The sequence below is a fragment of the Lactuca saligna genome, chromosome 4 (assembly GCF_052625555.1).
Source record: "Lactuca saligna cultivar CGN05327 chromosome 4, ASM5262555v1, whole genome shotgun sequence".
NCBI classification, from domain to species: Eukaryota; Viridiplantae; Streptophyta; class Magnoliopsida; order Asterales; family Asteraceae; genus Lactuca; species Lactuca saligna.
Window position 1 is genome coordinate 334,312,315 of NC_136420.1, and position 23,763 is coordinate 334,336,077.

At 34.3% G+C, this 23,763-nt stretch overlaps 1 protein-coding gene across 5 annotated transcripts; it reads left to right on the top strand.

Moving 5' to 3' along the window:
* Positions 1-11,117: 11,117 nt before the first annotated feature.
* LOC145044167 (uncharacterized) lies at positions 11,118-19,397 on the top strand. Of its 5 annotated transcripts, none has more exons than XM_078993003.1 (22): positions 11,118-11,510; positions 11,655-11,853; positions 12,285-12,709; positions 13,528-13,782; positions 13,868-13,992; positions 14,112-14,156; positions 14,486-14,567; positions 14,653-14,721; positions 14,790-14,960; positions 15,429-15,494; positions 15,576-15,644; positions 15,735-15,878; positions 16,068-16,141; positions 16,274-16,546; positions 16,641-16,744; positions 16,843-16,919; positions 17,043-17,153; positions 17,653-17,695; positions 17,780-17,820; positions 17,922-17,983; positions 18,085-18,136; positions 18,934-19,146. In XM_078993003.1, the coding sequence occupies exons 3-22, from the start codon at positions 12,545-12,547 to the stop codon at positions 19,015-19,017; spliced, it is 2,112 nt and encodes a 703-aa protein (XP_078849129.1). In that variant the 5' UTR covers positions 11,118-11,510; positions 11,655-11,853; positions 12,285-12,544; the 3' UTR covers positions 19,018-19,146. The 5 variants fall into 5 exon arrangements, with proteins under 5 accessions (XP_078849129.1, XP_078849131.1, XP_078849132.1 ...); XM_078993005.1 differs by lacking the exon at positions 11,655-11,853 and having other exon boundaries at positions 12,285-12,346; positions 12,540-12,709; XM_078993006.1 differs by lacking the exon at positions 11,655-11,853 and having other exon boundaries at positions 11,118-11,495; positions 12,285-12,346; positions 12,540-12,709.
* Positions 19,398-23,763: the final 4,366 nt, after the last annotated feature.

A 23,763-nucleotide genomic window follows, 5' to 3' on the forward strand; every position in this document is an offset into this window, starting at 1 on the left:
TCATTAGAGAAATGATTCCAGAATTTACTCTGTGTTTGTCCCCATACACCATAAACGAATCTTTCCCAGGCGGGTCTACTTTAATTATCTTCTTCTTGCACAATATCTCGGCGTCATTGGCGCTAAGCCAATCCATTCCCAGAACGACGTCGAAACCATTAAGTTCGATAGGTAATAATTCCTCGTGAAACTTATTCCCATTAAGGTCGATTAAGATGTTTTTCATACGATGGCTAACAGGTAAGAACTTGCCACTAGCAACTTCGACTAATAAAGCATTATCTAGTCTATCAATAGGCAAAGCTAGTTTTCTACCAAACTCATGCGAAATAAAAGAGTAGTTGGCTCCAGAATCAAACAAAATTTGAGCAGGTAATTTGTTTACGAGAAAGGTACCTGAAGCGACATCAGCTTCATCTTTAGCAGCCTCAAGTGTCATTTGGAAGGCTCTCGCCTTCGGCTTTGGTGGAATTTTGGGCTTAGTTGCCTCCTTCTTCTTCGGACAGTCTCTCAAAATGTGCCCTTCTTCATTACAACCAAAACACATCCTTTTGTTGTTCGGACACTCATTGGCAAAGTGCCCATTCTTTCCACACTTGTAGCAGGTTACATCCTCACTACATTTCCCAAAGTGCTTTTTCTTACACTTATCACACCTTTTCACTTCACCTCCTTTTCCTCCAAACTTTTTCGAATCAGACTTCGAAAATTTGCTTTTCTTATTGGAACCTGGTGTTCCTTTAAACTTTCTCTTCTCGCCAACTTCAACATTGCTGGCAGATCTTCCCTTAATCATGTCCTCAACAGACTTGGCAGCCCAAATAGCCGCCTCTAGAGTAGGTGCCTGACAAACTGGCACTGTGTACTCCCATGAGAGTTCCTTTGCGTACCGGTCAACCTTTGCCAGCTCATCTGGAACGATACGTAAGGCAAACTCCATCTTGTCTGTAAAGTTATTAGTGTATTCATCAACTGACATGCTGCCTTTTGTCAATGTCAGAAACTTATTCTCCGATTCCAACAGATTTTGAGCCAAGCAGAACTTGCGCTTGAACTACACCAAGAATTCTACCCATGTCAATTGCAGTGGCTCATTAGGGCTTAAAGTCTTCCCTAGAGTGTTCCACCAACGAACAGCTCCACCTCGAAACTGACGCACTGCATAGGTAGTCTGCAACTTGCCTCTGCAGCCACAAGTCATGAAGGCTAACTCCATTTCGGAGATCCAATCCATCACTTCGATCGGGTCCTCCTTTCCAGTGAAGGTCGATGGTTTGTAAGTCAGAAAGTCCTTGTACTTGCATCCCATACCATCATTCCTTCCACCATGGTTGTTTTGCCTAACTATCGGTGGGTTTTCTTGACCAACAGACCCACTAAAGTTTCCACCTTCCGAGTGCCCTTCATTTAATTCGAGCTCTTCCACATGAATTGACAGTTCTTCACGATTCTGTTGAAGCAACCGCCTAGTCTCCTCCATTTAACGATCCAACATTGTTTGAATCATCATTTGTACACCAACCATTGTTATTGGCTCCGGTGCTGCAGCTACGATAGGTATTTGTTCAATCACTGGTGGTTGATTCCTGTTTTCATCAGCATTTCCAACTCCACTCCCCGTTCTCACCATTTTTGATCTACACACCAAATAGGTGAAATTAGATCCTCATTCACGATAGATATTCAAATCATCCTTATCACTCCGAAATGTTTACATGCTAGTTCTAATATCGTAGACATACACTTAGAATCCTACACACATAAGGTTTGTAGATCCAGTCAGCAACAGACCATAGATCCGAACAAATAATATCATATATGGAAACATATAACATTTAGCACATAAAAGCATTTTAGGCAACTTTCCTAAAATAAACTAGTGCTTGTGTCTAAAACATAACAGACACACATCTCAAAATTTCACTTAGCATTTTAAGTTTAAGTCTAGAAATCACACAAATTCCTAGTTCGCTTAAACTAATGCTTTGATACCAACTGTGACATCCCCAGAATCAAGGCCAGAAAAGATTGGTTTCTATTTTCATAACCTATGAGACTTAATGACACTTTAAAAAGAAAAACTCTTCACTTTCCATATGACAAGTTATGGAGTTCATAAAAACCATTAAGATCAAATATTCCAATTAACACATTAATCAAATAAATTTTCTATGATCTAGATTAAACTCATAAGTAAAGATAATTCACATCAACAATTTTCAAGAAATTAGATAATCATATAAACTAATACAAATCTTGAAACTTTGACAATTATCCTTTGAAGACTCTTAGACTTCATAACCTAAAGAGTTAATAAATGAGACATTTCACATCCATAACTTATGGAAGTTTCAAAACTCTTAAGATCATAACTTTAAAAAAACTTTTGAGTTCCAAAATTTTATGACAAAATTTGTAACTCCTTAAAACCACTTAGATCAAACTTTTAAAACAAATAAAATAATCATATCATTCTATCTTTTAATAAATTGACCTAATTCAACTCTTGTAGTAAAGTGACTCAAATTTTACAAATAATTAGTTTTTCATAAAATCAAGTAATTATCATAAAATTTGACAAACTTCATGTTTTTTTTCCTTTTTTTTTCATCAACTTGAAAAAAAAATACATTTGCATCAAATATAGTAGAAAACAACCCATGGCTCGGATACCACTGTTGGATTTTGGTATAATACAACATCCTATGGTGCACATACAACCCTAAATACCTTGGATCTATGTTTTCACTAATTATACATGCAAATGGTTTCCAAGGCATTAAACCTATAACCAACATGCATTTGACATAAACCATATAATATACTAGTTAGGGAAACATACCTTTTATGTGGCTTGAAGTCTTGATGTATTTGGCCTTAAGAGCTTAGCACCAATAGTATGAAATGCCTCAAATGGAATCACAACACACCTAGGACAAAGGTGGCTCTTGAGAGAGAATTCCATGCACCAAAACACCTCCATATTTCTCTAAGAAAAGAAGTGGTGATTTTGGCTATGGAGTAACCTATATATATGTAGGGTTCCAAGGGTCATGGGTATCACCCATAATCCATACCCATGGGTTTTATGATCCATGGTTCATGTGGCCCAACTCTTTATGTATCCATACATAAACTTGGTCCAACATGGATCATAAGCCCAACACATATAAATATAAATAATTATCATAATTAGTCCCCATATATTTAATTAGTCTCTTTTGATCACTAAATTAATTCAAAATTAATTCTTGATCGATACTAATTAAAACATATGATTTCATATTAATATATTATAACTTATAATATATTAATAAACCATAAATAACTTTCTTTCAAAAGTCCATCCTAACAAATTGTCCTGATGATATGCAACCCAAATGGACCATGCTACTCTCGGGTCAATTACATACCAATAATTGTTATGGGCTTAGACATCTAATCCAACAGTACGTGCACCAGAACTTCTCGTTAAGTTTCAACGACGTCATCGTCCATTCGTACGTGTCGATGTGGCTATCCGGGTCGGTGGTTCCGTTGTACGTTTTGAGGGTCGGGAGCTTTGTTATGTTCGGTATTTCATGATCCAACAACTCTTTAACGAACAGGGATGTCACACTACGGGAAAAACCATCTTGGCTTCGGACAATTGACGCTCCCTGTTGGTATTGAGGGTTCATGCCATGCGATGGCGGTGTGAGGTAGCCAGGACTTGGTCCATAAAAAGGGGTATGGTTGGAATGGCAGCTGGAGGGGATAACTGACGGAGAAAGGGTATACTGGGGCTACAGGGTTAATCATAACCGGTTGTTGCAGACTGCCGTTGGCAGAGGTAGTTGGTCCAGTCCATGCGCCGACCATCGGGTAGATGGGTGGTGAGTGGTTTATCATGGTTTGCGCCAGTGGTGGTAACGAGGTTGTTGAACTCTATCCATCCGTCATTTGGAATGACGATGATGTTGCAAACGACGGTGAGATGTTGAAAACGTGACTCGACGGTTGTGTCTGCTGCAACGGCGGTGTAAAGAATGGTGGCATCTGAAGGTGTGTAGACGGAAGTGGTCCCACCGGAGTTGTTCCTTGCTGAGAAAACAACGGTTGTGGAACGTTTCCGGCGAATACTGTAGAACTTCCTTCGCCTAAGATGGCCCTGTTGACCATTGTAGGCGGTGGTGTTTCGTCCAACGCCGTCATGGGACGTATGAGACTGGTGGGTCGTCCCTCACTGCCGTTGGACGCCATTGACGTTTGCTTTTGTGCTTTTCGCTTGTGTTCTTCGTCTCACAAACGGATGGCGCCAAATGATGCGACCTTGCTCTACTTCTATCCGCAAACTTCTCTCAAATGTCTGGCTATCACTGCAAGATCACAAAGAACGAAGGCCGTCAGCCGTTTTCCGGGAGGGGCTCCCGGAAGAACGCTCCGATGGTCGAGTTAGAGGGTGTTTTTAGGGTTTTGTGTAATCTCTCTAGAAGGCTTGGAGAACTTACCTCGTAGGTCTGAGAGCGTATCCTTTTATACCTAGCTCCCTTGCTTGATCCGTATCAGACAAAATCGCTTTTTGGGGAGACAGGATCAGGGGCGCTGATTGGAGAGTCATGCGCCTTCAACCGTTAGGGCACTTTTATTGGCTCTGACGGTAATGGTTTGTCCTTCTGCTTGTCTCCTGTCCGTATCTTTTGTTTTGGAGCCGGGAGCGTCTCTTGGTGGGTGCGAGCCTTTCGCCTGTGTATTCCGCTCCCGAGGACGCCAGCGGACGCTAAGCCTACTGGGCTAGGCCCAGTTGGCGTGCGCGAACCTTTTGCCTGTGCCTTCCACTCCCGGGGGTTCCAGCGGACGCTAAGCCTACTGGGCTGGGCCCGGTTGGCATGTTCAGCTCGTGCTTCTGCCGTGCTGCCCTAGGCACGTCATCAATAATAAAAGCCTAAAACCATTATAATTATATTTACTCTAAAAAACAAAGTCGTGGAGTTTTCCACCGGGCTTTGGTTAACCATTCATACCCCCTTCATTTTCCATCCATCTACTTTCTAAAATGATGTTTTCCATCCACATACTTTGTAAAATGTTGTTTTTACCCCCTCAAAATTGAACTTTCTAAGATGTTCATTTCATCCCTTCATTTTCTAGCCTTCTACTTTTTTAAAATATCTCTATTACCCCTTCAACTTTGAACTTTCTAAGATGTCACTTTTCATCCCCCCTCTGTTTTTCTAAAGTTTCGTATTTACCCCTGTAGTACACTTAATCTGATTCTCCTACGGTTACCACCCCCCGACTTTGTAAAATATCACTTTGATCCATTAACTTTGAAATGTAGAATTCTTTAAGTTAAAAAAAACTAATTTATTACGTGTTTATTTTTATGTATGTATTGGTATAAATTTGAAGTGGTTAACGTTTCAACGTAAATTTAGAACTTTGGTCATTAATTTTTAAAAACATACTTTTTTATGTACGGGTTCATATACATTCGGGTTAGTCTACATTTCAATGTATTTTTTTACTTTTTTTTTTCTTATTTTTAAGTATTTTGCTTGTAATGACTTTGATCCCTAACTTTTGTCCTTTGACAACTTAAGTCCTATAATGTTTTTATGCATGGCTTTGGTATCTGACTTTTATGGTTTGACAACTTAAGTCATTCAAAGTTTCTATGGCTAGTGAAATAGTTTCTCTCCTTAAATCGATTATTGCCACCGTAACGTGCGGTGGGTAAAATCATAATTTATTCTAAATTAATCAGGCCTTTAATTAAATTATATTCTATTTAATTAATAATAAATAAACCATTTATTTATTTTATGCCAAACTTGATATATAAATAACAATTAAACTTATATTCTTATTTATTTGAATTGGTAATAATAAATTTATATTTTATAAATATTGTTATCTATTCCCATTTATGAATTTTAATATATGACCCTGTAGATTCAAATACGACCAACATCGTAGTTATTTTTTTCCTTTCACATTAACTTTAATATATGACCCAGTAGTTATGTCATGTGTAAGGCCCATACTTATACGGTTATACCATATCATTGAGGGTTCATTTAGAACCCCTATATTATCTCATGATTCACATAATATCATGTTACGAGATATCATATAGTGTTTTTAACATGTTTAATTCTATATGATGCTCAATTATTAAAGCCATGTTCTTTTTTGAAAGTTACATATGTCAATATTTTCATATAAATATTTAACATGTTCTTAATTGAAAAGAATATTTTACATTTAAGATAAAATTGTCCTAATATATATAAGACAAAACATGTCATAACGTCAAAGCGAAAGGAAAAGAAGAAAGCATAGAAGACCTTTATAAGACTTTATTTATTTAGTTATTTAAGATTTTTTAAAAATATTTGTCAAAACTAATTAGTAACTAAAAGTTGAAAGTTATATTTTTTATTTATAAAAAAATATTAGACAAAAATAGTTGTTAACTTTTAACTGTGTAAAATTTATTTAAAAACTAAGGGTCGTTTGATAGTTGCTGATTGGGTTAGACCTGATTGTGTTAGAAGCTGATTGGGTTAGAAATTCTGACTGAATCCACATCTGACTGAGTTTATCTGTTTGATTATTTCTTCGACTGACTGTGCTGAATGAAGAAAAAGGACCATACTACCCTTATGTTGTGTATTATGCTAAATAAAATAATTATAAAATTACAATTGCTCCATTATTTCTTCAACCAGTGATGTTTAAATTTGAAAGAACTTGTTAAAAAAGGAAAATAAATTTTTTTAATTGAAATCTTTTCTAATGAATTGCTAACATTTGAGTTAAAGAAAAGGGTATTGATACAAAACTCCAACTTGGTGCTTGAATCACAAACCAACATGATAGAAGGATGGGTCGTCATCTAGATTGAAGAAACTGTATTCATTTTTTTTCTACCAATCAAAAGGGGCTTTTTTCCATAATTTTGTTTCAACAATTTCATTCATACAAAACTCCAACTTGCAACTCCCGACTTCAAATTATGATTTCATTCTAGTAAACTCCAACTTCCAAATTATGATTTCAACAATTTATGATTTCATAACATTAGAACAAGCAAGAATTATGATTAAAGATTTTCATAACTCATTTAAGAAACAAATTCTGATTTCATACATTATACACAAAAAGGGAAGAACGATCAATCGATCAAGTGGTTTAAAAAAAGACGAAACATATGTTGCTTACCTCTGTTGAAGCAGCTCTGGCCGGAGAAGGCGGATGTCGGACTGAAGCGTCGATCTTGTAGGAGGCAAATGTTGAACACGCTGCGTCGATGGGGATGAGGAGCTAGAGTGAAGGAATCATGTTTTCTTGTGTGTTTTTCTTTTAGCTCTCGAGGGCAGAAAAAGGCAAAGTGGGCTTTTTTTTTTTTTTTTTTTTTTTTCAGTCAGCCATATATTGAAAGCGGACCGAGTAAGTACCTTGGGTCAGCCATGCTGACCGAATTAGTAAAATTTGGGATTTATCAAACGTGCTGACTAGATCGAGTCAGCCAAAATAGCTGACCCGGACCCAATCAGCTCACTATCAAATGGGCCCTAAAAGCTAAAAGCTTTCAGAAGTTAAAAACCCATAAAAACTATTTGAACTCCATTATAGCTTTTGTTAAAAATAAAAGCTAAAAGTTGTTGTTGCTAAATGAAAAAAAAAATTCTAAGTTTTTTTTCTTTCTTAAAAGCTAAAAACTAAAAGCTTCCAAAACTTTTATATGCTCTACCAAACATACCTCAGTTTAAGATATTTTTTGTTGTATATTTTGAGATATTGTTAGTCGAAATTTTCGCTGTTAAATATATTATTATATGATATGATATTTGTATATGAAAAAATAAATATCTTTTTACATTTTATTTATATTTATCTTTTTTATTTGTATAAGATTATTATATATGAATACCACTGATCATTTCTTAATTTTTTCTTTTGATTTGATTTAATTATTAAGACGATAAATAAAAAAATATATAGAAAAATATTTGATTTATCTGTTTATATATATATATATATATATAGACAAAATTGCAAAAATGGTCCTTATGGTATGCATTTTTTTGGGGTTTTAGTCCAAACCTCGACTTTGTTGGATTGGTGGTCCTTTTGGGTTGGTTTCTATGCGTTTTTGGTCCCTTACGAAACTGAAAAGACTATTATGCCCTTCTGATATATTTTTTATACTTTTTTCTATTTAATTTAAATGAAAAATAAAATAATTACCTAATTTGGGGCCCACATCTCTCTCTCTCTCTCTCTCTCTCTCCAGCACCCACCTTTGACTATTGTTTTTCTCCCCCGATCAAACCTGGAAACCACCATTTTCTGATGAAAATGGAAGCTGTAAACGAAAATAAGAACCTAAATCAACAACCCAAATCTTGAACCCATTTCTCCTTCTTCACATCCAAAGCTTTGATGAGATAAACCAGCTCCAAACACCTTTCTTTTCATTCAATTTTGTTGTTTCCATCAAGAAGAAGAACAGGAGGCAGCTGCGTCTTCTACTTCGCCTGTCTTCTCCTTTGTTTCCTGTTATGAAATGTCAGGGGTGATGGTCAATTCCGACGAGAGTTCGAGGCAACAACCCCTTGTTGCTCCATCGTTTTACCTGTCGATCTTAGTCACTGAACTTCCCCTGAAGACTGTTGCGATCGTTGCTGCCTTTCCCCCTTTCATCCTCCATTTCTTCTTCATTCCCTGGCCTGAACCCACCACCGAAGTGGGTGTTTCCTCGGAGCAAACATCGGAGGCAGCAACCCCTTTTTGATTCCTTCTGAGACAGAAGAAGCGCAGGAGCTGAAGGCGGTGACAGGCTTGAAGATGGTTGAAGCATCGAAGGTGATGGCAATATGGCTGCTCCGTTGCTCCTCTCGGCTGCTTTCCCCTTTTGTTGACGGCTGTGGAGGTGGGTAGCACACGAAGTGAACATAGGGTGTTTGGGCTATTTGATCGACGGGAAAGAAAATGAAGGAGGAAGGGAGTTGCAGAGGTGGGGGCAGCCACCAGTTCTTCTTCCCTTACTGGTGGTATCCAAGAACGAGAGAGAAAGAGAAAGAGAGAGAGAGAGAAGACCCATTTTTATATTTAATAATAATAATAATTTTAAAAAGGGAAAGAAAAATGAAAAATAAATTCATTAAGGGTATAATAGTCTTTTTAGTTTGGACAGGGACCAAAATTGCATGTAAACCAGCCCAAAAGGACCACCAATCCAAAAAAGTCGAGGTTTGGACTAAAACCCCAAAAAAATGCATACCACAGGGACCATTTTTGCAATTTTGTCATATATATATATATATATATATATATATATATATATATATATATATATATATATATATATATATATATATATATATATATATATATATATATATATATATATATATATATATATATATATATGGTTAGGTTCATTTGAGACCACCTATATTTTGTGAGACCGTGAGACGCATTTTTTTTTAAAATTTTTTTATATTTTTTTTAGTTAATTCATGTTCCGAAAATAATATTTAAAAAAAGAATTTTTTAATTTTTCCATTTATTTTGCATTTTAAAATTATTTTAAGAATATGTACAGTGTAATATTCTATTTAGAATATTTCACGTATTTTTTAAAAAAAATAGAATTTTTTTTAATTTTTTAAAATTTTTTTTAGTTAATTCAAGTTCCGAAAATAATATTTAAAAAAAGAATTTTTAGATTTTTCCATTTATTTTGCATTTTAAAATTATTTTTTAGAATATGTCAGTGTAATATTCTATTTAGAATATTTCACGTATTTAAAAAAAAAAACGGATTTTTTTTTTATTTTTTTAATATTTTTTTTAGTTAATTCAAGTTCTGAAAATAATATTTAAAAAAAGAATTTTTGGATTTTTCCATTTATTTTGCATTTTAAAATTATTTTTAGATTTGATCTCACGGTTTCACAAAATTAGAATGATCTCAAATGAACCTGAACCTCTCTCTCTCTCTCTCTCTCTCTCTCTATATATATATATATATATATATATATATATATATATATATATATATATATATATATATATATATATATATATATATATATATATATATATATATATATATCAACTGTTAAACTTTAAATACTAAACATTAAAATAAACTTTATTAATCTTTTATTTATTTATTTATTTATTTATTTATTTAAATAATAGGAGTATTTAATGGAAAATAATTATGATGCTCTAATAGCCAAACAAGTGGCTCCACCCACATCAAAGTTCAATATGTGAACGACCCGACCGAACCCAAACTATGCCAAACCAGTGGGCTCCAATTCATCAAATTTCTTAACATATGTATGGTTATAACTTATACATATATATCGAATTTGTTAATAACCTGATTAACTTGTATTTTTGGCTAACTTATTCTCAATTGTTTAAATATAAGTAATAAATTTGTTCATATATTTTGTGATGTAGATGTTATCATAATTTTTAAATAAGTTCTTAAACTTTACAAAAATACCATTAATTTTTGTAGTAATATTCAATTAAAAACTTTATATTTGAAAGTTGAATAATCTTTTAAAATTTTCTTTTTAAAATTTTCATAATCAACTGATCTATTTGAAACATTTTCAAGGTTATGTGGCGTCCTTATATATTATTTTACAAAAGCATTAGATTTTTTAGATGATATTTTCCCTAATTATTTTATATTTTAAGAGACGAATATGAACTATTTAATTATTATAACTTGAGAAATAATCACATTTGATGTTGTACTGCTCATTTTTTAAAAATATTTTATAAATATGTTTTATTTATTCGATAAACTGATAACTTTTTAATAAACTAAAATAGCCTCGATTATGATAAAATTAATTACAGATTAATAAATTAAAATTACCTGAATAACTCTTTTTTTTTTTTTTTTTTTTTTTATCTAATCCAGAGATATTTTCCTTAGTCTTTTTAGTGTTCAAAATCAAATTGCCTTATTCATACTTATCTGGTTATAACTTGAAATAATAAACAAAACATCCGAATACTATTTTCTTTAACCTATTAAACTATAATTAAATGTGATTATTTTTATATATATACGCTGAAATACACCTATATATTATCATTCATTGTATTAAAAATTTAATGGAAAAAATCTGGTAGCCAGCGCGAATAACATCCTAGACTTTTGGGATCCAAATCCAACAAGCATTTGAAGAAAGAGAGATTGGGATCAGCTGCAGCGTATTGATATTTATCTGTCCTCATTTTTCGAATAATTAACGGTGAAGATTCGATCCCCCACAAGCTGTAGACCATAGCTGTTCTGTGTGATTCTCTTTTACACATCATCTATGGCGGATTGATGATTAGTTCAAACTCCTAAGGTACAAGGCTTATCAAATCATCTCACGACATCCTTCGCTTTGGTTTTTTTTCCTTCTTTCCTCTCCTGCAAGCACTTCTATACTCGAATTCTAGTTCTCGTCTCCTGTTGTCGCGTACGGAAACCCTTGGTTTGTACTTTTATTTTTTCATAAGTTTCTATAAATTATTGATTATGTTCTTCATTTTGAGTGAATTGTTTAGATTTTTTCTGCTTGGTTATATGAGCGGTTGTGTTTTTTTTAGTGAAATTGACGTTGCTGTGATTCTTTCAGCTTGAATTGGTTGTTACTGGAACGAATTTATGACGATTGAACCTATGAGGATCACATTTCTGATTAGTATTTGATGTTGTTATTGTTAATTGGGGAATCGTGTCTACTTGGAAGACGAACATTGACTTAGTCAACCGATTAGAACGTGCTAGCGTTTTGTTTGAATCACAAGAAAAGTAGCTTCAGATTGCTCTTAGAAGTAAGCGAAAATATAGAGGGGAAATCCAGAAAGAGTTTATCAATGAGTTATGATTCCGTTAAAAATTGTGCTGTATGCCATGATTCATGAGTAATTATCAAGCAGAATATGCTTTGGAACTTACTAATGGCTTGTGTCAAGTAGGATTCTTAATAGACTTTCAAAGCACACTTTTTATGTATTATGGTCCATGGGCATCTTTTTCTTCCATAGATGCTTAGCTTAGTTGCAAGTTGTTGCTTTTAATCCTTTTCGTGTTATATTAATTAATTTAAGCTGCTGACTGCATGTTCTAATTTAGTTTCATGTTTTGCCTCACATAACATGCTACAGCAATGATATATACTTATTAACATGTTTCTGTTGGTAGAATATTAACAATTCATAAGTCACTAATCACCATCTTTGCATCTTTCCTTCATTTCTGGCAGATTTGCAGTTAACAAAAGTCATCATTACCAGTGAGTTAACATACACACGAAAGTCGTCATTTGTAAGTGGCTGTATATTATTTGGTGCCTGAAGCACTTTGAAGGTTGTTCTGATGAAGTAACTGGATTTGTGAAGTTATATACTGATAGAACAGCCATGTTGCCATGTTGGAAGGAATTTAACTTTAAGTTGACTCACACCTCTATGTCTTTAGAGCTTATGTTAAATATGGCTTTACTTTTATAATAATCTAGAAGACATGGAAGATCCAAAAAAGAAGTTCCCTCTCGATGCAAAGGATTACAAGCTATATGAAGAAATTGGTGAAGGAGTCAGTGCATCTGTGTACAGAGCTCTCTGTGTTCCACTAAATGAGACGGTTGCAATCAAGGTTCTTGATTTGGAGAAGTGTAATAATGACCTGGTATGTTAGTTTCTCTTCTTGTGTCTTTCATTTCACCATTTGGTCATGTTTTATGTATTACATGCACAAACACATATATGTATCTATACATGTATATACTTTCTGGATGAGGGTTATGATAAAGTCATGATTATCTTTTAAGACAAAAAGTAATATTATCTTTGGTTATTAGTCCAATTTTTTTTTGGACCTAGAATTTGATTAATACACATCGATGTGGGGATAAGCTCATGTTTCATTTAGTTATGTACCAAATTGCTAGTAGAGAACACCCATTAAAACCTTACATATGGAACATGTTCACACATGGAGTAATAAGCCAATGTTTCATATTACTTCGTTTTTTTGGCAAAAAGCAGAAAATAATAAAGCATGGCTATTGAGAAAGGCAAAAAAGTGAAAAACAAGAACATCAATAGGACGATCGATAACATAAAAAAGCATAAAACCTTATGTTCTCTGCTTTAAAAATTCCAAAACCACCATATAGGACAACAATCAACAAAATTCAAAACCAGAAACTCAAGAACTAAGAATTAAAGATGCACCAAGAGATCATGAATAAAGAACAACCCCAACAGAACAACACAACAACAAGAGATCATGCAATAAAACGTAAAACAAATACAAGGGCTATAAAGCATAAAGCAAAAGATTACATACAATGAAATGAAACCTTCATACCACCCCTTGATTACTAAAATAGGTTGCCATGATAACTTGGGTTATGGATAAGAAGCTTAGAATTAGTGGTAGTCACTGCATTTGTTGTTAAATTTAATATATTAATATTTTAATGTATTATTCGATCTAATTAGGATGGTATTCGTCGGGAAGTACAAACCATGAGCTTGATTGAGCATCCAAATTTACTACGTGCATATTGCTCTTTCACAACTGGCCAAAGCCTTTGGGTTGTTACACCATATATGGCTGCTGGATCTTGTCTTCACATAATAAAATCCTCTTATCAAGAAGGTTTTGAAGAGCCTGTTATAGCTACATTGCTGCGAGAGGTTCTTAAAGCTCTGGTTTATCTTCATAATCAAGGCCACATCCATAGAGATGTGAAGGTAATAGTACTACACACCCTTATTTCTTATCTAATGATTCATTTATTCTTTGATTTCTATCATTTATGAGCTTGGTGTTTTTTAGGCAGGAAACATATTAGTTGATTTTAACGGGTCTGTGAAGTTAGCTGATTTTGGAGTATCTGCTTGTATGTTTGATACTGGTGATAGGCAACGTTCAAGAAATACCTTTGTGGGAACTCCTTGTTGGTATGCTCTCTTTTTGACTCATTATATTGATATATTTCACTGGTTGTTTATAATAAATGTATTGGAAGCATCATCGATTTTATAAATTATTTGACCATGTCTTTGAAATGTTTTCCTAGGATGGCACCTGAAGTTATGCAGCAATTGCATGGATATGACTTCAAGTAAGTGATGATTTATTTGTTCATGATTATTCTATATAGAGAAAATGACAAAAATGGTCCCTGAGTGTCGCTGTTTTCTGTAAATTGGTCCCAAAAAGTTTTCTCTTGTGATTTTTGTCCTTATTTGAGGTTTTTGTGACGTTTTGGTCATTACTTTGAAGTATCATAGTCCATGTTCCATGTAAAACGACTATATTTCACATTTTTTTACTATTTTGTTTTATATTTGCTAGAGAAAACACTTTAGGAATGTTCTTGTAACTTACTTTTCTATATATTTCTATTTTTATGTCATGTCTGAACTAAAGAATTGTGTTGTGCATCAACAGAGCAGACATCTGGTCATTTGGAATCACAGCACTTGAACTCGCTCATGGGCATGCACCATTCTCCAAGTATCCACCAATGAAGGTGATTCTTTTGTTAAAATGATTTTTTAATGCGTTTGTTAAAATTACCCTTGTACCCTTATACGCTTATGTCTCATTTTTTGCAGGTTTTGCTTATGACTCTGCAAAACGCACCACCAGGTCTTGACTATGAAAGGGATAAAAAATTCTCAAAGGTTTGTTTCATCTTTTACAAGATCTCAAATGTTCTAGAATGTTGTGCTAACTTGCAGCAGCTTTGCAGTCTTTTAAAGAAATGGTTGCTGCTTGCTTAGTGAAAGACCCAAAAAAACGCCCCTCTTCAGAGAAGCTTTTGAAGCACCCTTTCTTTAAGAATGCACGAACAATTGACTATTTGGAAAATACTATTCTTAATGGTCTTTTCCCATTAGGAGATCGTTTCAGGATGCTAAAGGTATTATGCTAATAGACCTCTCTACGATGATATGATTATATATATATATATATATATATATATATATATATATATATATTAGGAACAGTTACAAAAAATGAAGATAATGGTATGATCCATTTAACAAATTCACCATCTTTTTGAAACTTCAAAACAAAACGATCATCAATTTCACAATATGGATTTTGTGAACAAAGGTTCCCACCACAAAAACCTTAAAAAAAATTTGTGCTTTTTTTATTCCTTCAAAATGACACAATTTTGCGAAATCACATCGTCATTTCGCAAAATAAGATGTATTTTTAAAATTATTAAAGGTTTTTTGTGATGGGAACATTCATAAAGCAATTTCGCAATACACAAAAACTGGAAATAGGGGGTCATTTGTTATAAGGGTAAAAAGGTGGTTACCTTGTTAAATGAACCCCACAATTTTGGCCATTTTTGAACTTCTTTTTGTTGTTTCAGGCAAAAGAAGCAGAACTTCTCATGCAGAACAAGGAATTATTTGGGGAAAGGGAGCATTTATCACAGGTGGAATTTCCATCAAATTATATAATATTTTCATAATAAATTATTCTGTCTGTGAAATGCTAAAATCTTTTTCATATGCAGCAAGAGTATATTCGTGGAATTAGCGCTTGGAATTTCAATCTTGAGGACTTGAAGAATCAAGCTGCCCTTGTATGTTTTCTTTGCTCATGTCATTGGAGTTAATGAGAAAAAAAAAATATCTGGTGTTGCATATTTTCAACTTTCTTTTTTTAATGACAGATCCAGGATTATGATGAAATATCAAATACAGAACATCTGAATGAAAATTCAAAGCAAGAAAACGGGCTCAATGATGTTGGGTTGCCAACAGAGAGACCTTCCCCTGAGATATCTGATCATTCAGATACTGGATCTCACCATGAGGTATTATAGTTCATAGTAAAACATGTAGCGTAAATTTCAGGAAATAGCAAGGTACTTTTTTTATTGGTAAAAAAGAAAGTACATTAACAATATAGGTAAAAAGAGTAAATAATGAATGTAAATGTATGCTGCTATTTCTTGCAAATTGTCCAAATAAGTTTTTAGTAACATCAAACTTTATCGTTACAGGATGCAATCGATGAAATTCCTGATTTGGAGACTTCACTTGCAGCATTTCCTATAAAGCCTCTTCAAGCACTCAAGTAAGATCATGTTTTTTAAAGTTGTTTATCGTTTAGAGTAAACAATAAATGGAACAATGGATGATATAAATCGAATTAATAGCATGATTTAGAGTTTTTTTTTTTTACATGTATTGATTGTAAATTATACAGGGGATGTTTTGATGTCTGTGAAGATGATGCGGGTGATGAAAACTCAACAGATAATGAACAACAAAGTGACATGAAGCCATTAATAAAAGCTGAAGAACAGAAAGCTGAAAGCAATGATACTGATAATTTTGGACAAATAAAATCCTTACCTCGACCTACTATTGATGGGCCAAGAAGATATTTGAGTGGTTCACTGCTTCCAGATAATAATACTACTACTAATAATAATAATAATCATTTTTCTCGTAAAAAGTTGGTTGCTGATTTTGACAGGTAATTATGGATTCTTTTTTTGTTTTTCTTTCTTTCTTTCTTTATTTATTTAATGAATTTGAGTTGACTTTGATTGGTCATTATGAATATGAAGGGATCATCTGCAATCGAGATTCCAAGTACAACGTAATCATAGTGGTCCACTGCAGTGTCGACAAAAACATAAAGGGAATAATAATAATAATAATTCTACATCTGGTAAGGCATCTTTGACCAACCTGTTAAAGTCAACTTTTTGTGGTAAATGTCTTTTTTAACCTTGGTATTATTATTATTGTTATTATTGTGTAATGTAGGTGAGGATGTTTCAGAAGGAGCTGTGGTCCAGCGTAAGGGACGATTTAAAGTCTTATCTGCAGATCATAATCTAAAGGTACACATTTTATAAAATTATTATTTCCATTCTTCTACTTTCTACATAAAGTCTTATCTTTTACACATGGTATGTATGTTGCTATAAATGGTTAATGCTTATATCTTTTCATCTTGTTTTCAGAGTCCTGTTTCTAGTGGTAATAGTTGTACCACTTCTCCAATATCAATTACATCAGCTGCTTCTGTTCTTCCATATTTGCAAACCATTCTTCAGCATAATGCTATGCAAAGAGTACGTGTCTCATACTCTTAAATCTTAATTCTTATATAACTTTAAGAGTAAATTACAAGAATGGTCCCTATGGTTTGGCGTAATTTGTACGTTTGATCCATAACTTATTTTTTTAACTCGGAAAGTCCCTACAATTTGTTTTTGTTGCGCGCTTGGTCTCTGTCTTACCTAAAAAGACTATTTTTTCCTTGATTTTTTAATTTATTTAAATAAACACACCCCCAATCTCACTTCCATCTCACCTTACCTACGCCACCTTATTTAAATAAATTAAAAAATCCAGGGCAAAATAGTCTTTTTAGGTAAGACAGGGACCAAGCATGCAACAAAAAGAAATTGTAGGGACCTTCCGAGTTAAAAAAATAAGTTAGGGACAAAACGTACAAATTACCCCAAATCATAGGGACCGTTCTTGTAATTTACTCTAACTTTAAATTCCCTCTCTGATTGGCTACAAAAATTTGCTCTCTCATTTCATACTTTTGTTTATGTTGTCCAGGAAGAACTACTTAAATTAATCAAGTTTGCAGACCAATTTCATGGTACTTCATCATTTTTTTTTTTTTTTTGACTTTTTTCATGATTAAATTGTGATTTTTATGTTTTGTGTGAATTACCTTATGCAGGCAATGCTTATGAGGGGTCAGGAACCAATGGATTTTCACAAGTAATGGATTCCTTTTTTTTTTTTTTTCTTCTAATTAATACATTAAAGATGATTAAAAAAACTAGAAAATTAAATAGACGTCTGTTTTCCTTTATATGTAGCTGCATGTAAATTCTCCAAGGGAAAGAGAACTGCAGGCTCAGGTTATTGAGTTACAACAAAGGTATATATAAAACAATATAATACAATTGTGTTTTCATGTATAATAAAAATTGCATATATTTAATATAAAAATAAAATATTTCATGATTTTCACTTTTTCAGCATTGGCAGTCTGGTCGAGCAATTACGAATACTGAAAACAAGAAATGCAAAGGTTTTTCTTAATCTTCATCTTTTTATATACTAAATATGATTACAGAAACTATTGTTATAATAAGAGTAAATTACAGAAATGGTCCCTGTGGTTTAGTGAAAATAGCAGGTACACTCCTATTTTGTTTTTTCTTGCATGGACAGTCCTCATAGTTTCATTTTGTTATAGTTTTGGTCCTTCCAACCAACACCGTTAGAACTTGGCCGGGAAATCTGTGTAAAATGACTAATCTACCCCTGCTGGGTCTTATTCTTGTGTACAACACACCTTTGGATAGTACTTTTTTAACACAATGTTGTTCTGTAAAAAAACAATTACTTTGTTATCCATTTACAAAATTAACCCTTTATATTATTATTATTATTATTATTATTAAATAAAGAGTCCCATGACATGGTCATATTTAAAAAGCTATTTTGGTCATTGTGGTATATTGTTTTTACTCGTTTGGTCCAAGGACAAAATGGTCATAACTAAAAAGCCAACAGCTGAGTTGTTAGATTTAGCGAGAAGGCTGCAAGGAAATAAAACCTTGGGGACTGTCTGTGCAAGAAAAAATGAAAATTGGTCTGAATCTACTATTTTCTCAAAATCACAGGGACCATTTCTGTAATTACACTTAAAATAACGATCACCTTTTAGGAGATTGTATACATCAGAATACACTCAAGTCTACTTTTAAACTAGCCTATCCTTTTGACCTGTTTTCTTTTTAGCTATTTTGTTCAGCATCCCATCAGTTGCATTTGTTTTTAATAAAATATTTAATCCAAATCGACCCATTTTTACATACATAGGTTCAGATTGCCCTAGTCATCAATCATAATCTCAATCAGGCTCCTTTTGGCTTTTGCAGTTGGAAAGAAGTATTAGCAGTTTAACAGAAAAAGATAGCATCCAAGAATGATATACGAGATAGCACATGCCTTAAATATATATAATATATATCTTCTCCTAATATTATGTTGTGATGGCTAATTGTTGGTGTGTAAATTTTGCAAGTATTAAAGCATATATATATATATATATATATATATATATATATATATATATATATATATATATATATATATATATATATATATATATATATGTTATATATTTGTTTGTGAATGAATACAAGGAGGAATGGGGGGCTTAAGGCTTTGAAGTTATTAGTTGCCATTCCTCTATATAGCATACACACATAGCATCCATGTATATTGTATTAAATGCTGTAGTTTATGTCCTCAATATCAAAATTATTAATCTGGTATTTTAATTTTCTTTGGTCTTGTATAGGGCTGTGTAGAAAAACCGAGTCCTTTTGGAAAGATTTTGGTATAATTAAAAACGAGATTTTAGGTTAGCTTTGGTTTTTGTTATATCCAAAAAAACCCGCACGGAAAATCCAAATAAATATTGTTTTATGTATAATTTTTAGGGATGATGTAAATGAGGCCTTATGATCTTAAGTCTTTTAGTCTAGAAGGTCCTTCTTGTTTTTTTTATAGGGGCATAAACTCCGTTTAAACCTAATATTTATTCACCTAACCCATCGTAACTAGATAGAATGGATTGTTGGCATGCCAACTTGTCTTTGAGGTAGCTATGTATTTTCCAATGTTTTAAAAACCGGTTTGAACTGGTCGGTTGGACCGGGAAATGAATGAGGGAGTGGTTCAATTAGTATCGGTTTTATGTTTATTTATGAATCGCAATGAACCGGTTGATTTTTATAAAAATTTGGTTGAATCGGTTAAATTAAATAAATACATATGAAAATGAATTATTTTTTAAAATAAATTTTAATTTGTTTTATATCTATTTAGATTTCTTTGAATAGAAATACATTATAAATATTATAAAGTTTTTTAATATGTTTGTATTCATCTAAAATTATATTTTGTTTATGTATTAGTATTAGATAAAATTGCAAAAATGGTTCATGTGGTGTAAATTTTTTTGGGGTTTTAGTCCAAACTATGATTTTTTTTGGATTGGTGGTCATTTTAACCTAGTTTCATTGCGTTTTTGGTCCATCTGAATAGTGAAATGATTGTAATATCCTTGAGGTATTTATTTTTCATTTTTCTTTCATTTCTTTTTAAATCTAATACTATTTTATTTATTTTAATAATTAAAAAAAATAAAAAGCTCTCTCTCTCTCTCTCTCTCTCTCTCTCTGTATTCTACTGTATGAAAAATATTTCCCCATTTCTTCATCTTCTTTATTCCAATCTTACACCAACACTAATGACATGGCTACCCAAGCTTCCCTCTTTGTACTCGTAATCCCCAATCAAACCTCTCTATGGAGACAACCGCAACCCATCTCCTTCAACAACGTCAAACCATCCAAACCCACCACCCATTTCACCACCATCAAGGTTGCGGCGACATGGGAGGTCCCCACCAAAGAAGCTCCGATGGGATTTATCCCACCTGAACTCGACCCCAACACCTCATCTCCAATCTTCCCTGAAATATCCCACCGGAGCAGCTCCCTCCGCCACTCCCTGCTACCATAGTAAAAACCCACCACCATTGTGTTTATTTTGTCGAGTACAGGAGCCCCAAACATCCACGACCCATACTCCTTCCTCCCCTCGTATCTCACTCGATGTCTTCCCCTTTTTCAACCCCGGAGCAGTTCCCAACAACAGCCTCTCTCGATTTCTTCCCCTTTATCGGCTCACCCCTTTCTCATTGAATTATCATAAGCTTTAGGGATTTCAAAAGATGAGGCGGTTCATAACATCTTATTCACAGTTTGTTTCAATACTTTTGGGGTGATCAATATTTTGTTTCCCAATATACTGAAATGGCTCGGCCGTGCCGAAACTAATTTACATACCCAATTGGCGGAGGAGATAATAGGTGCGATCAACACCCACAACGGAGGGAAGGTGATGATGGCGGAAATGGAGCAGATGCCCTTGATGAAATCTATAGTCAATGAGTCACTTCGAATCGAACCACCTGTGGCGTTACAATCGAATCACATGATGTCATTTTCAAAGTGAAAAAAGGGAGTATGTTGCTCGGATACCAGCCATTTGCAACAAAGGATCCCAAAGTGTTTGACCGTGTGGAAGAATTTGTTCCGAATCGGTTTGTGGGTGATGGCGAGAAGCTTTTGAAGTATGTGACGCGGTCAAACGCCTTGAATGAGCTTGAAGAATGATTGAGCTATGTCTAAACCAGCTGGACCCAAGGTTGAAGATGATGAAGTTTTATGGATTTTATACGACTTTGAGAGAGGCGGTGGTTTGGGTTTTTAGAAGAGAGAGAGAGAGAGAGAGAGATGTGGGCCCCAAATTAGTTAATTATTTTATTTTTCATTTAAATTAAATAGAAAAAGCATTAAAAAATATATCTGAAGGGCATAATAGTCTTTTCAGTTTACTGAGGGACTAAAAACGCAACAAAACTAGGTCAAAAAGACCACTAATCTAAAAAAGTCGTGGTTTGGACTAAAACCCCCAAAAAATGTATACCACAAGGAGCATTTTGCAATTTTGTCTATGTATTTGTAACAACCCAATTTTCACGACCAAAAATTTCATTTTTATAAATTACTTTAATTAAAACATTCGTAGGAAAACATGGTCGAATCATTACATCTCATAAAACTGTGTATAATGTCTGGAAATCCAAATCATAAAATAGTGATAATGTCAGAGTACAATCCCAAGGAATCTCATAGTGCGGAATTTGAGGTGTGTGTATGATGTGCAGCTACCATGCCGGCTCCTTCCCCTTCGTTAAAGAGGTACCTGAAACAAAACTGAAAACTGTAAGCACGAAGCTTAGTGATTTCCCCCACAGTGCCACATACCATACAATATACTGTCAGACAATTCTGGGGCGCGTGACTTATCCAGGTCAAACCATTCTGGGGTGCTTGACGTACCCGTCGGTCTATTTCACCAGAATATCGGGGACTATTTCACCCCCTACTACTACCACATAAACACATATCATGCTAGCATATAAACATATCAGATAATGATAATCCTAGGTGAATATTACAAAGACAATCACCTAACATACGACTCCTACTGGTGGGCCGACATTGTGGCCTTAGACCCACCGCTACTAGGAGGTAAATCACCTCGTAAGGCTGACTGCTGAAAAACTGCTCGGCAACTGTCTGACTGCTGCTTCGGTAACCCTCCGGCTATAATCCCACAAAACAATTAGTTAGAACCTGATATCTACTCATAGGGTAAAATGACTATTTTACCCCTAACCAAGTCCAAGTCAAAGTCAACTTCCAGTTGACCCGACTTGCCGAGTTGGGCCGCCAATTCATCGAGTCCCTAACTCAATACCCGTCCTTATCCACGACTTTACTCGTCGAGTTTAGCGACGACTCGAAGAGTTCCCCTTCTATATGAACATCGAATGAACCCTCATCCGACTCGCCGAGTTGTATGAACAACTCGTCGAGTTTACCTTCATCTATTAAACAAGTCTTGTCCTTGAATCGTCGAGTTGTATGAACAACTTTTCGAGTTCATCTTCAACTATAAGGAGATTGCCTTGGACTCGCCGAGTCTGTTCTTCCACTCGTTGAGTCCCACGAACTCTAGGTTTAAGGCTAAGTCCAATACGTTGGGTCACTCCCTTAGACCCTCTAAAAACCCTTCTAGTGCCCAACGGGGTTCCTTCAAACCCTAACAGCAAAGGGGAGTTTTGCCTCGGACTCGCCAAGTCTCAAGAACGACTTGTCGAGTCAAGCATGTCCAAGTCTCATTTCTCGATTTCCACCGTACAACTCTTGACCAAAAGATAGATTTAAGCCCCTTCAATCGTTCTAGCATGTAAAGTTACAAACTTTACGTGCATGCATGTGACTTTGAGCTCAAAAGGACATAAAATAAGCTCTTATGATGCATCGGACCTTACATGGGTGCAAAAGCAGCCCCAAACTGCTTTGTGACTCCCTTAATGACTTGATTCTGAAGCCTCAACTGCCAACCATGCTTGCAATCATGGTTGGTTACCAAAAATGGCTTATAAAAGCCCTGAATCTCCCCAACAAGGGATCTATCAAATGAAAGAGAAAGGTTACAACTTTATACCTCCAATGGACTGTGGAAGATGCACAAACTCGGTTTCCCCTGGTCTTCACTTGTTTCCTCAAGCCTTTCCTTCCTCCTTATGGCCATAACTAGCAAGATCCACCAAAAATTCTTTAACTCTTCTCAAAAAATGGCTAGGGTTTGCTTATAGGGAGTTCTGGAAGCATTGTGGACGAAAGGGAGGATGAATAAGTAGTTTAAATAGGGTGCAAACCCTCATCTAGGGTTTTGTCTGGACAACGCCTACTCGCCGAGTCCGGACGTGGGCTCGTCGAGTAGGTCATTAAACTTCTGCATCCAATACGCTCCGACTCGACGAGTTGGACCTCAACTCGCCGAGTCCAAGGCCAAAATGCAAAGTACTAGGATAAAATACATACCAGAACCATGTACTACAATATTATACTCTATTTTATTTTTTGGTGTACGTTGATTGATGTAAAACTTATGGTTATTTGTTTTAATGTATTTGAGATTGATATTTAACTTGTATTTGTGTGTATTTTTAGACAAAATTGCAAAAATGGTCCCTGTGGTATGCAAATTTTTGGTGTTTTA